Consider the following 18,217-nt stretch of genomic DNA (forward strand, 5'->3'; position numbering starts at 1 on the left):
ATATTATTTTCAATCTGCCCTATTAATTTCAATGTATGTCATATTTCTCTTGGCATAAGTCAATCATTTCAAGAAATGCCCCATTCTTTTTGGTGAATATTGTATTTGTTTCAGTGATTGCTTTATTGTTTACAGTGAGGGCCATATTAATTTCAGTATGATTTATATATATTTCAGTATATTTCGTATTCAATTTGGTGTGTGTGTTATTCATATTAATCACTAAGTAGCATATTCATTCTGCCAGGTTTCATATTTGTTTTGGTTCAATTAAGATTCACTCTGCAAGGTATCATAACTATTTTGACACACAGTACATTCGTTCTGGTGTGTGTCATATTCATTTTGCAGCATGCTATGCATTTCAGGAGGTGTCCAATATGGGGAGCTGTAATTTTGACATGAACCGCTTCCCATACCATGGCATACGCGGTGAAAATAATGCCTCTCCGGTCCTCCAACACAAGGATTGGGAAGCGGCAAGGCAGGGTAGGACATTGCAATCAGTAAACACGATGAGACAGCACACACGGTCGCCGTACTGGCTGGGCACTGAGTGGTGTAGTGGCTGTTAGGAACTGTGAAAAAAAATAGTACCTGGCGAGCGAGTACTTACTGGAAGGACACTCAGCAGCCAATGTGAGTGACCGGAAAGAGTATTTTGTCGAAGTTCCATGTGACTGCAAAAGCAGAGCTGGAAGAGCAGAAAGTGAATGCAGATGAGGCGTGCATGACGTTCTGGCCAGGGAGGAACAAGTAAAATCAAGAGACAATGGATTGGACCAATGGTAAATTCAGGTAAAGTATTGGGCGGATTCTAAGCCCTTTTATGATTTTTTTTTTTAACATTAAAGATTTCCCTAGCACAGCACGCAAGGGCATGTCGTGTAGGCGAAAACGAAAACACATTTTTTCATTACCTAGGACTTGGAAATGGAGAGGTACGTGTCCTGCCATTCTACTTACATGGCAACCTGCCCCATGAGCTCCCTAGGATCTTCTTTAAGGGTGACTTAGATGTAAGGAAAAGAGGAGTGCAAGACTTGGAAAGGGGATTTAAATGCCAAGACGAGCGCTACTGCGTACGTAGGCTCTCCAGTGGCAGGCCTGAGACTGGTTTACAGGGCTACATAAGGCAGGTGGCACAATCAGTGCTGCAGGCCCAGTAGCAGCATTTAATTTACAGGCCCTGGGGGTATGATTTACCACTATACAAGGGACTTACAGGTAAATTAAATATGCCAAGTGTGAGTATACCAATGTTACCATGTTTGAGGGGTGGAGGACATGCACATTAGCACTGGGTAGCAGTGGTAAAGTGCTCAGAGTCCTAAGGCCAATAAAAAGATACAGTAACAAAAACAGGAGGGAAAGGCAAAAAGTCTGGGGTAAAACGACCCTAAGAATGCCAGATCTAACAGGTAGTAAGAGATTAACAAATGATACAATACAGCAGAATATATTCCAGAGATAAGCATGATGGCGAACTAACTTAGAGCCTGATTAAAATCTGAATACGGATGGACATGCACCTCCCAAAGAAGGCCTTTAGTCAGGAGTGGCACATATCACCTACAGTTGATGAGATCTTAGCTGACCTGAAAGGGGCCAACGGCTGTCTGCAACCTCAATCACATGAAAGGCTATCAACAACTTGAACTAGACCCTAATTGTAGACCAGTTATGTTTCTTCCACCTATATTGTGGGCCTGCACCCTTACAAATTACTACGTTTTGGCGTGTTATCTTACTGCTGAGGAGTTCCAAAACAACACTGAAGAACTGCTAGTTGAGCTGCAAGGCATGCTCAATGTCAGCAGTAGACATGCAAGAATACCAAAAAAGATTGTCACCACTGTTGCAATGTTTGTATGGTGCAGGTTCACATTCAATAAGGACAAATGTCAGATCCTGGTGTGACACAGACTTCTTTAGAAACATCTTCTATGATGACATGTATTTGGAACCTGCCAATGTGTTTGATATATGGAACACCACTGTCCCCAAATCCGTCACAGAAATTAGAAATTTTGTGCTGCTTGTCAACCACTGTGACACATACTGACAGAACATCTTTGGTTACTTGGACAGATTTCCTCATTCACCCACTGTTTGCAGTTGTGACCTGAGGCTAGGTCTTAATATTGGCACAATCAAAATCATTTTTCGCAATGCCAGGTCTGCAGCTCGCTGGCATCATATATGCGTGGATATTGGTGACGTGCTAGGTGGCCAACATATCATGATCATCATGATGGATTGTATTATCATACTTTTGCCATATTCTTGTAATCCACAATAGCAGAACGTTTAGTGTTGGAACGGTACAAACACTTACTATGTGCATACCTTTGATATTTAAATATGACACTGCAACACCAATTCACAGCAGGTTGTTCACTGCATTTGCTGAGTTAGTGGGCTCTGTCTCGCCATATTACACCTAATTGGACTTAGACAAACAGGAAAATGGAACACTGAGCATGTGCTTAAGTGATCATGCAGCATAACACATGCCATAAAACGGTGCTCCTAATGGCAGCTATGAGCCTAATGTGTGCATAGAGCCCAACATTACACTTCTTAAGTGCAGCAGCAGTACTCCTTTTGTGCTGAGCGACATAAATTAAACTCCTTTAAGTTCAGGTCACTGACAAACATCCTTTTGATGTATGAGAAAGGAGGAAGAGAGATGGGTATTCCAGAGACAGCAGCAACCAGGTCATTATGCGAAGCAGAGACACAAGTCTAACTGGGGTGGGGTTATATCTCTTACATAGTGTCAACAAACAAACAAAGATGCAATTACCCTTTGATCTAAAGCACTGGAAAGAGAGAAGCTTCAGTCTTTGCTGCAGTGGTCGAAGTGCATTAAAAAAAGTATAGGAACTGAGATACTGTGTGCAAAGCGAGTGAGGTGAGTAAGTGTGGGGCAGAGTCCAAGGCATGGCTAAAAAAACAAAATATTCTGTAACTTTTTTCGGTCTTTCGCCTTCAAGTAACTACATATAAAATAAGGCACAGCTTAAATGAAAAATAAGGTTAACTTGATCATTGGGGAATACACTATTGCACATTTGAAACCTCTAATATTTAATGCACTGTAGGGATTTGTGTCTGTAACTAGAGAGACACAGAATTGAATCCTGGTTATTGCAGTGGAGAATAGTGACTTCTGTATGCTTAGGGCTACGATGTTCCAGTCTGTGATAGAAAGCATTATGAATATGTAAGTAATTATTTTAAACTTGCATTACACACAGTATAAGGTAGGCTGCTACAAAATGTGCAAAAGGGTTTAAGAAAAAGTACTTACAAATACAGATATTAGCGATACCCAAACTGTACGTAGTGCAATTTTTTATTACTGTCCATTAAAACACACTTCACAGCTCAGCTGGTAACTCCCTTGCAATACCACTCCAAAAAAATGAATCTGTCATTCGGGTGCTCCATCAATTAAAACCAAAACCAGGTTCCAGGCACTGTTTACATGTGCAGATTAACCAGTTCTGCAGATTTACATTTCTTTTTTTTTCATATTTCTTTTATTGTTTTCAAGAACAAGTAAATACATAATAGTAATTAATCTCAAGTCCCTCCTTCCACCGCAAACAGGAGCAAATGGTAGCAATTACTTGCTGTACATATATTATAGTGCACGCAGTGGCGCTCGGACAATACATCCACATTTTTCAGCCCAATACACAGGTGTGTGAATTCCTTCCTTGCCGTTCCCCAGTCAACCCATCAGTTGACGCACAATATCCCACTATAGATTAATTTATGCTGGACCCCACACTCCGCCAGTGTCCATTTAGCAAATTCCAACATCTAGTGTTTTTTGGTGGGTATCTTGTTTATCATCCACCTCAGAGCAACACATGTCATGGCTACAGCCAGCCTTTAGCTCTAATACTTTCACCATGCGCTTGGCTTGCCTGGGTCGCAGTACAAGCCCCATTAGGCACAGCTGCACTGTTGGCTGGATCACGAGTTTCATCAGATCTTTCAGTTATCAACCACCTCCCTCCAGAAGGTGCCCACCCCGGGGCAAGTCCACCACATATGCAAGTATGTCCCCTGCACAGTCTTGCATCTAGGGCACTGCTCCAGTCTGGTAGGGTTAAGTATGTACACCCATTACGGTGCAACATAGTCCCTATGTACGCATTTATAATGTATAAGCCTTAAATGGGCATTTTGCATGACTTCCAGCAATTGCCCCTCACCGTCAGCCACTCACACTCCCCTAGCTCTGACCCTAGATTGTCCTCCCACTGGGCCCTCAACTTTTCCATTAAGGGGACAGTATTAGGCAGAAGCAGTCCATAAAGTTGTGTGATAAGTTTACCACTGTTCCCTAACTCTGGGAGCGTTCAGTTAACTATTTGTGTCTCCGGCTCTGCAAGGATCACCTCCCAAGCTTTTCGTATAGCCGCTGCTCTGCCAGCATATGCCAGGAAGCTGCCGCCTCCTACTCCCCAAGTAGTGAAGAGGTCTGCATAGTTCAGCCATCCTCATATAACTCAGCTATAGTTAATGCTGCATTCCCCTCTCCTCGGACATGCCAAAATGACGGTATATGGGGGCTGACACCCGTACCCATGGAATATGATCCTGCATATAGATATATAGGTTGCCCTTCCTTTTGGTTACCCGGTCCCAAATCTCCAAGAGAGTCCTGACTGGTAATGTCAGTGTAACCTTTTTTTTCCTAGGGGTCAGGGGCAATGCCAGTAGTTCCATCTAAAGGACCAGATGCTTTAGAATGTCACCCACCAGATCAGTGACACCCACCCAAAACCAGGGTACTACATTTTGCATGTGGGAGGCCAGTAGTAGGCTTGAAACTATGGACCCTGCATCCCCCCAGTTGTTCCCATGGCAATTTTAAGACATCTAAGCTCATCCTGGCCCGACCATTCCCCCAGTAAAGTAATCTGAGGAGTTTGTCTAGTTTACAGAAACACCTCGGGACACACATTGGCATGTGCTGTAGTATATATAAAAGTCTGGGTAGCATTATAATTTTACTTATGGTTATATGCTCGTTAAGGACATGGGAATCATAGCCATCCGCATATGTTTCGCTCAAGATTGACCAGCAGCCCGCCCACATTCACCTCATACATTTCCGTCATATCTGAGCTCAAATATATCCCTAGGTATTTAACAGGTGTGACTCACACTCCCCTGGGCCCTATTACATAGGATATAACACCAATTTATATGTATTCACTGTAAAGCGTGAGCAAATTCCCACTTCCCTTATGGTGTTATTGAGGACTGTCCAACTAGTAGCTGGGTCCCTCAGGGTCAGCAAGATCTCATCAGCATATAGAGAAACCATTTCCCTCTTGCTCCTCATTAAGATACCAATATCCACATGTCTTTGACGTATGATCTGCAATAGAGGTTCTATGACCATAGCAAATATCAGGGGAGAGAAAGGGCACCCCTGTTGGGTCCCCCTCTCTATCGGCCAGACATCTGAAATTCTATGACCCACCTTCATCCAGTGAGTCATGACCAGCCATGCCAACAACCGACTGGCAGTGTTACCTTGTTCATGTTGTGTTTGTGTGTATGTGCGATAATCATGCTTCTCTAATGAGTTGCACGTCTCATCCAGTTCAGCACATAGGTTATGTTGTGTTTCCCAAACCTCGTCATTGTGGGGCCTGTCTATCTATGTCCGCTATCTGTTTTTTCAATCGTATAACTGTCACGCAGCGACCTTCGGGCTCCAAACGTCGCAGCCATACATTTCCCCCTAATAGTCACCTTAAAGGCCTCCAATAGTAAACCTGCTGACTGTACAGTGCTAGGGTTAAGATGAAAGTACTTTCATATTGCCTCTCTGATATCTTCCCTATAAGACTGATTGTGCAACACGCAGGATTGAAAGCTCCTTTGCAGCATTGGGGAAACATAGGTCCGATCCTGCAACTCTGCAGCAAGCGATGCAGTCTGCCTGAGCTTGAGGGGAAGTGTGTTCCATGTCCGGGCTGCTAGGCAGGAGAAGGATCTTCCTCCTGCTGTACTTTTCCGGATCTTGGGGACGGCTGAAAGGGCGAGCTGGGAGGAGCAGAGACATCTGAGGGTACGTAGAAGGTGAGGCGGTGGTTGAGGTATGCTGGTCCTATGTTGTGCAGTGCCTTGAATTTGTATGTGATGCGCTTGTTGACTGGGAGCCAGTGTAGGTCTCTGAGATGGGAGGAGATTCGGCTGTTTCGGCGGATGTCCAGGATGAGTCTGGCTGCTGCATTTTGGACTCGGCGTAGTCTTGATTGAAGCTTCTTGGTAATACCGACATATACTGTGTTGCCATAATCCAGTTTGCTGGTGATGAGTGTGTGGGTGACTGTCTTCCTCGTGTTGGGGGGAATTAATTTAAAGATCTTCCGGAGGAAACAGAGGGTGTGGAAGCTTGAAGAAGAAACAGCATTAACTTGACGGGTCATCGATAGAGTGGAGTCAAGGATGATGCCCAAGTTGAGCATATGGTCCGTGGGGGTGGGGGCGTTACCCAGTGCGGTGGGCCACCAAGAGTCGTTCCAGGCAGAAGGGGTGGAGTCGATCACAAGGATCTCTGTCTTGTCTGAATTGAGCTTGAAGCAGCTGGCCTCTATCCAGGCGGCGACTGCTCTCATCCCGTTGTGAAAATTCCTCTTTGCTTGCGCAGAGTCCTCGGACAGGGAGAGGATCAGTTCGGTTTCGTCAGCGTAGGAGACTATGTTTAGCGCGTGTTGTCTGGTGATCTTGGTGAGTGGGGCCATGTAGATGTTGAAGAGCGTCAGGCTGAGTGAGGATCCTTGGGGCACACTTTGGGCCATCCTGGCGAGGCTGTATTCAATATTGTGGTGTGGTTTGGGGGCCGTACCCTTAACCCCCCTTGGGGAGCATTTGTGTCCCATGCCATTCTCGTGTTCTGGAAGTTGCCCAGATGTGCGAGCATGCCCCCCTTCAAAGTATCACACGCTCTGTGACCGGGTCTTCAGATAGATGGCTCCTCACTCAGCTGTGTCTCAATCAGTGGGTACCTGATTCCATCCCAGCATGCCCAGTCCAATCAATCCCTAAATCGGGGGTCGCCCCCTAATGCTAGGGATATCTTTAGCGTTCACAGCTGTCCATTTATTATATAGCATTAAACTGTCCTTGACTCACGTAGTCCTCACTTATTTTGTGGTGCACACCTCTGTCTTCAGGGCCACGAAGATGTCTTTGTTTCCCCAGTGCTCACCCCACAGCTCACTCAGTTTCTCAGGCTGGCGTTGGTATACGCCAGTGCGTTGTACAATGCAATCCTTCAGGCCTTGCAGCAACGGTAGGCCCCACGCACCAAGGCCTCAACCTCTAGGGTTCCGAGGGTCCCCTCTATGGGAGGAGGGGAGGTGTGGTGACAGTCTTCCTCCTCTAGTCCTGTGGTGGTATTTGGCCTTCCCTGCCCAGCATCCCCAGCGGGCTCACCTCTCATAGGCCTATGCAGCTGGGCTCTTCCACTCTGCCCCAATCTTGAGTGGAGGGCTCACCAACCTCCGGCTCCTCTGCTAGATGTGGTGTAGCAGGCGCCCAGTCAGCACTAGATCCAGGCGCATTTGCGCAGTGCCAGGGGCGCACCACAGCCCCTGTTGCACCTTCTTCAGCGCCACAGTGCCATAGCTCCTGCTATCCCCGGCACGACCCTCCTGTCTTGTGCTCCTCCTCCCGGGCCGGCAGTGCCTCCCCAGGACTTCTCATTCGCCTCTGCCACCCCAGTATCAGAGCGTCTTCTGCCAGGCCTGTGCAGGCTGGAGGGGGTAGCTAGCCTCTCCCTCCATGGGTGGTATCGCGGCTGTGTTGGGACACCAGGGGGGGTCTACATTGGGGATCGGTCTGAGCTGCGGTGTGGCGCGTCCATTCAGGTGGCCATCTTGGCTCATCCCCCTGCACATTTACATTTCTTTCAGGCACCATGCATCCTGGAAGGAAGGCTTGATTACCTGTCTGCCCCTTTCTCGGCTTCACAGTCAGGAAACTCTCTCCTTACATTTCAGCTGAAGCATTTCAACTCTTGGAATTAACTGTCCAGGGACGGTTCTCTTTTCACCAAAAGTAGGGGAATTGTTTTTTTTTTAAACTTAAAAAGTATGAGCTTGTCGTGCCCCTCAGATCCGGCTCACTTCGACCCCTGCTTTGCTGCCCAAGAAGCACCAGTTTGGAAGCCAGGGGTTGAGTGTGGAGGTTACATACTCTAGATGCTTCCTAGTGGTGGACTCCTGTTACGCACCTGCTTGGTTTAGCGTGTACGCGTAGGTGAAGGCCACATCAGCACAAATAAATAGAACGTTAAAGAGAGCACAGAAGTGAACTTGCATCCCCCAAGTTTGCAACCCTGACTCGGTGAAAGGGGCACATAAAGAAAATAAAAGAAGATATACTAAGCTAGTGTCAGAGCCAGTGGAAGTCACATGACCAGTTACGACCCACAAACAGAGAAAGCATGGATGATGACCAGCAACTCAGTGGTGGCAATGATCCATTGAGAATCAAAACCCCTAATTCAACCTCAAGACGCACCTTCAAAGCATGCGGCCCTAACTGCCATCCTGCCCCATTAGTGAAATGACTGACCTTACCGCAGCAGCAACCAGATGGACATCTTGGCTGGGGACACTAAACAACCCGTTTCAGAGCAATCAGGAAGACAAGTGACATGGTGAAATGGTCCATACTCCTTCATTTCGGTGGGGAAGAGATCTAAAAATGTTTTAAAATCTTCCAAACACTGGTGTGAACCATGAGGCTGCTGTGACAGCCCTGAACAGACACTTTGATCCCCAACTGAATCCTGATTTTGAGAGATTAAATTGAGACAGGCAAAACAAGGAAAAGGTAAGTCAATGGACTGTTTTCCTGTAAGACGGAGGAAGCTACCTAGTGACTGAATGAAAGATGATCCTGTGAAAGAAGTTTGCACCCAAATCATACAGATCTGGTGCTCATCAGTGTTAAGATGGCTCATCGTAAAAGAATCAGGGGTGACACTTAATGCCATATTGGTTCGGCACAGTTTCATGATTTATCAGAGCAGAAGAAATAGAATCTGCCAGGCTCACATGAACATTAAGAAACTTGCAGAGATCAAGAAGGAAACAGTGGATGCAGTAAGGCCAAACCCCCATGCCAAATCAGAGAATGTAGGACCATTTGTGATGTTGTGTAATTGGTGTTTTTATAGTGAGCTAATCACCTGTGAGGGTATACCAGTGCTTTGAAGCAGCCTTGTGATGGCAGCTTTGGAGGGCTTACTTGAATGCGCAGATGTGGGTCCCATGCCCACTACGCCACTGGATTAAAGCTAGCCTGGCTGATGAGAGGTGATACCCTGAAACCTGTCCATTATGCTTGCTTCAAGTCCAGGGAGGACCTGGCTTGCAGTTCAGGCTGTAATGTTCCCATGGGGAGCAGGGTCAAGACTGATTTGCTTATGGGTGAGTCCACACTGGAGTGGTGTGGTGGGCAAAAAAAATGATGGATTAAACCCAGATCTTTGTGACTGGGGGTGAATGTTTGCATTGTTCAGCATTCTGTCTCATCATCTGTTCTCTTTGGACTTACTTGAAAAGCAGGCCTTTTGCTTCTTGCAAAAATTAAGAAGAGAGAAGGAGGCTCTGATGTGTTGTGAGAGGTCTTTCCAGGCTTTGGGCGCCAGGTATGATAAGGTATGGCCCTTTGCTCTGCTTTTCTGCGCTAATGATAGACTGTCAGTACAGATGTGTTTGGAAGGTTGGTAGAAGTGAATGTGGCTGTTCAGGTAGGCAGGGCCTGCCTTGTGGAGTGCTTTGTAGGTGTTGGTGAACAGTTAGTGTGCACACTTGTGTGTCAGGAGCCAGTGGAATTCCCTGCGGTGTGGTGTGATGTGGGTTCGAAATGGGTGGTTGAGGACTGGTCTGGCTGTTCTGTTTTGGATGGCCCGCAGGATTCTAGTGAGCTGGTTGGCTAACCCCGCACACAGGGTGTTCCCATTGTCCAGTCTGCTGATAACAGGGCTGATAGCGTTTGTTAGTATAGTTAATTACCAACAGGGTGAGAAGGGATGTACTGGGAAACTCGATGTGGACAACTTGTCCTCCTGAGTCTCACACACCTCGAGGGCAGGGCTTGGCTGAGGAGCTAAATAAAGGGATAAAGATTACTTGTAGTCTGTTCCCACGCTGATTGAGTGTGGTTTGTAAGGGACTGGCTGTGGGCATATACAAAGGCTGCCACGGCAGTTTCGTTCTCACATACTTTTCTAAATTCTAGGCTACACACGGATTCCATGAAACATACCGGAATGGGAGTTTAGGCAAGGTGCCGCAGCAAATACAGGAACCTAGTTCTTAACCACACCAGCACACAACATGCCTACTTACCTCGTCTGCATCCAGCCTTGACGTTTCGTGACGTTCTAAAGATTTCTTTACGCTCATCTTTTAAAGTAATCCGAATTAAGTTTGGTTTCAGTTAACTCGCCGAAACGGAGTGTTTGGAGGTAAATATTTCAACTCTCACTAAAGGCCCCCTCTCCCGTCACTACACTACGCGCTTTCAGAAGCAGAGACACTGATCGGTGAGACTTGCGCGTGGGCAGTGCGTGTAGTGGGGCTCCAGAGCAGGTACCAGAAACTAGCGCAGAGAGACCGATATTAATATCATTTCTTTACAACGCACTCCTGTTGCTTTTGCCAAACGCAGTAAGGTATTACATAATTTATTTAGCGAAAGCTGAGGGACAGTGCAGGCCAGGGCTCGAGGTTATTACATGTCTGATAAGACGTCTTATGCTTGATAGAGTCTCACTATTTTGTTTGTTCGTCCAATAAAATGCGTCGTTCTAGGAGTCAAAGACCTTGCTTTTAGTTTTTATCTTGGAGCTTGCTTTGAGCATTTTACTAATTTCAACCCATATTGTATGTTGAATGTACGATGCCGAGCTGGAATAGCAACAGTAGAGAAGACAGAGAAACTATCCCCATAAAGGTGCAGCACATAAGATGTGTCTCTAATTTGACGCATGCGCGGAGGTTTGAGATGTGAGACCGAGCATGCTGTAGAGACCCGTGTCTCTCCTCTGAGAATGAGCGATATGGTTTGCTGTAAACAGCATCTTTCCGAAAAGAATGAGTGACTCCCGTTGAGCTAGACCTTATTTTCAACAAAGATCTGAGTCTGGCAGCAGCAAGAAATTATTTGCTCTAAGGCTCGTTAGATGTAACTCTGTGTGACCGGGATATTTTTACATTCTGTGCTGTAGAGCTTTGCTGCTCTGCGCTATATATCACTTGATCCCCAGAAGCACTTACACATTCAACACTGAAAACAACGATGAAAACCAGAAAAGAGTTTTCCCGTCGAAGGTCAGATCAAGTGAGTGTCACTGTAGCGTGGTATATGAAGTCGCCGGAATTTACATTAGCAAATGTTTATGTCCCTTCGTTTATATATGTTATTGCGAATGTTTTTATAGCCTACCCATCGCGTCTGGGTGGCAGGATACTAGGGCAAGTGCGAAAACTGATCGATGAGATCACTGAATCTGGTAATGACTCGCGACTGTTTTCGCGTTGCAATTGCAGACAGGGACCTGCTGCTTATAAGTCAGCGTTGATGCCATTCAGTAAGGGTCAATGGAGTCATAATTGCTAGACCAAGCCCCCTCTCAAAATGAGCAGAAACAACCCCAGATCAGTTTGTGCCTCGTTGGACCTCATTAGCGAGGTGCAGCTTGAGTCCCTATGGCATAGTGAGCTGAGGACCTAAGCAGCCGTAGACCCCAATTTCAGCCTTGTTGAATCTCATCAGTAATGTGCAGCATCAGCCTTTTGAGGTCTCATCAGTGAAGGGCAGTTTGAGTTCTATGGTATAGTAAGCCCAGGACCCTAACAACACAGAGTGATATCAGCCTCTTTATGTCTTGTTCATGAGGTACAACTTGAGGTGTGGTGCAGCTCGAGTCCCGTGGCTGACGTGAGGTCAGGATCAGTTTTTAAATGCAAGCCTAAAATGGGTATTCCAGTTACTTATGTTCCTTACTGTTACTTAACTTAATCATTTTCATTTGCCACTGCAACTTATGCCCCCGCCCATGGACTAATAATGTTAATTGGAAGCTTTCCCTGGTCTGGTGTTATGTTAGGTTATGCAGATTTGTACAGCACACTATTACCTGAAGGGTATCCTGGGGCTGAGAGCTTGTGAGACTAGCCAAACCTAGTGCCTAGCGAAACCACTAAAAAAGGCCAGGTCTTTATCTTCTTGAAAAATTAAAGAAGTGAGGAGGAGGCTCTTATGTTCTAGTAGAAGGTGGATCTATGCTTTAGGAGCAATGTACTCTGCACTTCCCATCATCCATCTGTACAGGAAATGACATCACAGGTCTCCTGCTGAAATTCTCTTTAACCCTTTCGCTGCTAGGCCCCCACCCCCGTGCTAAGCCGTTTTTGGGCTATGTGAGTTAGTTCGCCCTTAGGCCCCCAAAACATTTTGTCCAAAGAAGGTATCCATGCCAAATTTGTGTCCTCTTTTTCCAACATTCTGGGGATTGTAAAGGTACCAAGGGTTTTGGATTCACCTGGAGGGGACCGAGAAATCAGACAATATACAGCTATATTTTGAAAAAAGTGTTGCAGAAGAAAGCATCAGTTTTTTTCCCCTTCAAATGGCATCAACGGAGGGTTTGTGGTGTTAAGTCACCATCTTCCCAGCTTTGAGGAACAGGTAGACTGGAATCTAAAAACCATAATTTTCAACACAGTTTTTGTATTTTACTGGGACATAGACCATTTTTTATATTTGTTTGTGCTTTTAACCTCCTTCCAGTTAGTGGTATAAATTGGTGTGAAACCAATGGTGGATCCCGAAAGGCTATACATTTCTGAAAGCTAGACAAAATTCTGAATTTAGCAAGGGGACATTTGTGTAGATCCTTCAAGGATTTTCCATAGAAAGTAACAGTTGAAATAAAAAAATCTTGAGATTGAGTTGAACAAAAAACAGCCATTTGTGTGTACGTTTTCATCTGTAACTTCTATGGCAGATTTTCAAAAGCAATATACTGTTATGTCTGCTAGACCCTTCTAGATCTGGAGATATATAGTGCTTATTGGTTCACCAAGAACCCTACGTACCCAGAGCCAATAACTGAGCTGCACCTTGCAATGGTTTCTCATTGTGTACTGGGAATACAGTAATTTGTTTGGTAAAAAATAAAGACTGAAAAATAGGTATCTAGCAATTCTATGCATTTCCAAAATGGGTACAAGATATGGAGTTTAGAAGCAGTGGTGATTTGCACGTTTCTGAATTTGAGTATACATATACTAGCATATGAGTTAGAGGGCATTTCTCAAAATGACTTCTTTCTTACACACTGTCTTACATTTGGAAGCATAAAGGCAGAGAAAGATAATTGGTAATAACACTTGTTCTACTATTCTGTATTCCGCTAAGTCTCCTGATAAAAATGGCACCTCACTTGTGTGGGTAGGCCATATTGCCCGCAACAGGAAACAGCCCTAAACGCAATGTGGGCACAGCACACTTTTCCACCCAAAATTGACCCCTTTTTTCCAGTGTGCCTAGTTGTGGATTTTGGGTCCTAGCTCAGCCGGCACCTAGGGAAACCTAGCAAACCTGTACATTTTTTAAAAGTAGACACCCCGGGGAATCCACAAAGGTGTGACTTGTGTAGCACTCACCAGGTTCTGTCACCTAGAATCCCTTGCAAACCTCAAAATGTGTCTAAGCATACACATTTTCCTCACATTTCTGTGATGGAATGTTCTGGAATCCGAGGGGAGCCACACACTTCCTTCCACTCAGCATTCCCCCAAGTCTCCCAATAATAATGGTATCTCACTTGTGAGGGTAGGCTTAGTGCCAGTGACAGGAAACTGCCCAAAACGCAACATGGTCACAGCACATTTTTCCACCCAAAACTGACCCATTTTTTGCAATGTGCCTAGCTGTGGATTTCGGGTCCTAGCTCAACCGGCACCTAGGGAAACTTGGCAAACCTGTGCATTTCTGAAACTAGGCATCCAGGGGAATCCAGGATGGGGTGACTTGGGTGGCTCTCATCAGGTTCTGTTACCCAGGATCTTTGAAATATGCCAAACCTTGAAACATGCCACTTTCATGCTCCTACTGAAGACACCAGTTGCTGACCCAGACATGCTTTCTAACTACAGACCCATCTCTCTCCTACCTTACCTGGCAAAGGTCTTAGAGAAGCTAATCAACTGATGCCTCACTGACCACACCAGCAACCACCAACTCCTCAGTGCCACACAGTCTGGATTTAGGGCCAACCACAGTAGAGAAACAGCACTCATTGCCACCACAGACAACATCTGCTTGATCCTTGACAGAGGAGACACAGCAGCCCTTCTTCTCCTGGACCTCTGTGCAGCATTTGACACAGCCCATACTCAGGAGGCGCCTGCACAAGATTAGCATCCAAGGACCTGCTCTCCACTGGATCTGCTCCTTCCTAACAGACAGAACATAAGTTGTCAGCCTGGCACCTTACTCTTCAGTAGCCTGTAATCTCATATGCAGAGACCCTCAAGGTTCATCTCTCAGTCCCACCCTTATCAACACATACATGCTCTTTCTGGCCAATGTCAGCCATGCATACAACATCAACATCCTCTCCTACACAGATGGACACACAACTCATACTTTCCCTTTCATACAAGACCCTTAACACAAGTAACAAGCTTGCTGCCTGCATGACCGAAGTCTCTAACTGAATGAAAGCCAAATATTTCAAGTTCAACATGGACAAGACAGAAGTGGTGATCTTTTGCAAGAACATCTCACCATGAAACTCCAACTAGTGGCCGGCCAAACTCAAACTTACACCCAGAACCCATGTCAGGAATAATCATCGACTGCAAACTGGAAATTACTGCACAAGTCAACACTGTCACTGCATCCTGCTTCCGCACCCTGAAGACACTGAGGAATATCTTCAAATGTCTCACAGGTAAAACTGTCACTCTGCCCTAGTCACCAGCAAGTTTGACCATCTGCACACCCTCCACACCGCAATCACCAAGCAACTCTATAGAAGACTACAGACTATCCACAACGTTGCAGCCAGACTCATGCTCAACCTCCCACACAGAACTAACAATACACCACACCTCAGGAAACTACACTGGCTTCCAATACACATGTATGTTCAATTCAAACTCCTCACACACAAACTTACAAGGAACGCCACAACACAGGCCCCAGCTATCTGAACAGTCGCATCTTCTTCCATCAACAATCCAGACACTTCTGCTCCACAGGACTCCTACATGCCAACATCCCACGCATACACAGACCCAGATCAGAAAGTCAGGTGTTCTCTTACATCACTCCTAAAGCATGAAGTGACCTCCCTCTCCACATTTGAGCTTCCTCTTGTCCTAAGTTCCACAACAAGCTGTTGGCTTTTCAGTTAACCAACCTACCATAGGGCTGGGCACACATGTATGCTAAGTGCCAGAATACACTTGTGGGTGATAGTTTGTTTTACAGATCCACATTATATAACATAATATAACAACGACCTCAAAAACTTCTGCCCGATCTCCCTCCTCCCCTTCCCAGCGAAGGTAATCGAGAAGATCGTCGACGCCCAGCTCACCCACTACCTCGAAGACAACTCAATTCTAGACCCCTCCCAATCCGGTTTCAGACGCAATCACAGCACCGAGACTGCACTCCTCGCCGCCACAGACGACATCAGACAGCTAATGGACAACGGCGAAACTTCAGCCCTCATCCTCCTAGACCTATCCGCCGCCTTCGATACGGTCTGCCACCGCACCCTACTAACTCGTCTCCACGAAGCCGGAATACAAGACAAAGCCCTCAACTGGATCTCCTCTTTTCTCTCCGGCAGAACCCAGAGAGTTCGACTCTCACCCTTCCGCTCCGAAGCCACCAACCTCATCTGCAGCGTCCCCCAAGGCTCCTCGCTAAGCCCAATGCTGTTCAACGTCTACATGGCACCCCTCGCACAGCTGGCCCGTCAGCACAACCTCAGCATCCTCTCCTACGCCGACGACACCCAGCTCATCCTCTCCCTTACTAAAGATCCACACACCGCCAAAGCCAACCTCCACGAGGGACTGAAATCCATTGCCGAATGGATGAGAAACAGCCGCCTGAAATTAAACTCCGATAAGACGGAAGTCCTCATCCTCGGATGCTCCCCCTCGGCCTGGGACGACTCCTGGTGGCCCACAGCGCTGGGACCCCCACCTACTCCAGCCAACCACGCACGCAACCTCGGCTACATCCTCGACTCCGCTCTCACCATGTCCAAACAGGTCAACGCAGTCTCCTCCTCCTGCTTCAACACCCTCCGCATGCTCCGTAGAATCTACAAGTGGATCCCGACGGAAATCAGAAAAACGGTGACCCAAGCCCTCGTCAGTAGCAGACATGACTACGGCAACGCACTCTACACAGGCATCCCAGCAAAAGACATCCAACGACTCCAAAGCATCCAGAATGCATCCGCCCGCCTGATCCTCGACATACCCTGCCGATGCCACATCTCCCACCACCTGGAGGACCTCCACTGGCTCCCCGTGGACAAGAGGATCACCTTTAAACTTCTCACCCACGCGCACAAAGCACTACACGACTCCGGACCCGCCTACCTGAACAACAGACTCAACTTCTACGTACCTTCCAGCCAACTCCGCTCTGCCAACCTCTCCCTCGCCATCGTTCCCCGAATTCAACGCAAGACCTCCGGCGGCAGATCCTTCTCCTACCTCGCCGCCAAGACCTGGAACTCACTCCCGACCTCCCTGCGCCAGACCCAGGACCTCCTCACCTTCAGGAGACTCCTCAAGACATGGCTCTTCGACCGATAGCAGCTGCCCCCCCCCCCCCCCCCCCCCTCAGCACCTTGAAACCCTAACGGGTACATAGCGCGCTTTATAAATTTAATGATTGATTGATTGATAACGTAACATGTAGGAGAAGACCCATCCGCCTGATCTGGTTTTCCATATGCATGGAATGTGTGCAAGTAGGAGTCCGGATGAGTAGAGGTGTCTGAAAGATATGTGAAAGCAGATTTGATTGTTGAGGTATGCTGGGCCAGTGTTCTGTAGTGCCTTGAAAGTGTGGGTGAGGAGGTTGAATTGTGCTTGTTTGTGTATGGGGAGCCAGTGGAGCTCCTTCATGTGTGGTGTAATGTGAGTGATATGTAGAGGTCAAGAGTTATTCAAGCCACTGAGTTCTGAATGGTCAAAAGCCTTCTGTTGAGTTTTTGTTGATCCTGGCATAGAGGGTGGTCCCGTAGTCCAGCTTGCTTATGACAAAGATGTTCATGGCGGTTTTCCAGGTCCTTATTGGAAGCCACTTGAAAATCTTCCTTAGCACCTCCAAGGTATGGAAACATGAGCCAGTGACAGCATTGACTTGGGTGGTCATGCTGAGTTTGGTGTTGATGACTATAGGAAGGTTCTTGGCGTTGTCAGTCCTATCCGTGTTGACCACCAGGTGGAGCCCGACATTGAAGTGCTCTTCTGAAAGCTGATATTTTCGGTCTTGTCAATGTTCAGCTTCAGACAGTTGTTTTTCATCCAGTGGGTAATTTCAGTCAACCAGGCATCGCGGTCGGGCTTAGGGAGTATTGTTGCGGAACGCAGTGGACGTCCTAGCTGTACAGTACGCCCGGGACATCTTGTTTGGGGTCAAGGGCAACAAGTTTTTATGTTTACTTTGTCCTTGGGACAAGTAGGCCCAACCCCCAGTAGCACAAACCCTTTTGCTGCCTGTTTACAGAGAGTGGAACGCTCTGCAGTTGAGGTAATGTGTTTCCAAAAGATAATGCTGTTCGAACTTGTATTTATGGTTCATTATTTGAAAACCTTCATTATTAGGGTGAGTGCTGTAAATAAATGTTTTAAGGTCACACTTCATTACTGAAGTTGGTTCCAGTACAAATAAATAAAACGTGTATACACATGTTTGAAAAGTTTAGGCTATGAGGCTAAGTATAATGCTCCCAGAATGCTCTCTGATTATATGCAAATGAAGTGTCATTTAGAAAAATGTGTTGATGCATGCTAGTATTTCCCAAAAATATTTCTAATGGAAAATCAGTGTAACCATTTTCAACACGATTATGGGAAGCATGAAAACAAACAAACACTGACAAAGCCAACTG

At 46.4% G+C, this 18,217-nt stretch overlaps 2 protein-coding genes across 5 annotated transcripts in view; one reads left to right on the plus strand and one right to left on the minus strand.

The window, feature by feature from the left end:
• The window catches only part of LOC138300154 (zinc finger protein 282-like), a 184,682-nt gene extending 174,103 nt beyond the window's left edge, over nt 1–10,579 (minus strand). For 3 of the 4 annotated variants that reach the window (XR_011204883.1, XM_069239111.1, XM_069239112.1), the window contains exon 1: nt 10,404–10,570. Coding sequence is in view for 3 of the 4 variants with exons in the window: in XM_069239111.1 (XP_069095212.1) it covers nt 10,404–10,460 (57 nt within the window). In the remaining variant the exon portion in view is untranslated. Of the gene's footprint in view, nt 1–10,403 lie in introns of all 4 variants that reach the window. The other variant, XM_069239110.1, reaches the window with a different exon arrangement.
• Nucleotides 10,580–11,085: 506 nt separating this feature from the next.
• LOC138300155 (zinc finger protein 25-like) overlaps nt 11,086–18,217 on the plus strand; it is a 110,191-nt gene continuing 103,059 nt past the window's right edge. Inside the window, exon 1 of the mRNA XM_069239113.1 lies at nt 11,086–11,397. Within this exon, the coding sequence (XP_069095214.1) occupies nt 11,356–11,397 (42 nt within the window). The 5' untranslated portion in view covers nt 11,086–11,355. The remainder of the gene's footprint in view (nt 11,398–18,217) is intronic.

This window comes from Pleurodeles waltl, chromosome 6 (assembly GCF_031143425.1).
Source record: "Pleurodeles waltl isolate 20211129_DDA chromosome 6, aPleWal1.hap1.20221129, whole genome shotgun sequence".
In the NCBI taxonomy this organism is placed as follows: Eukaryota; Metazoa; Chordata; class Amphibia; order Caudata; family Salamandridae; genus Pleurodeles; species Pleurodeles waltl.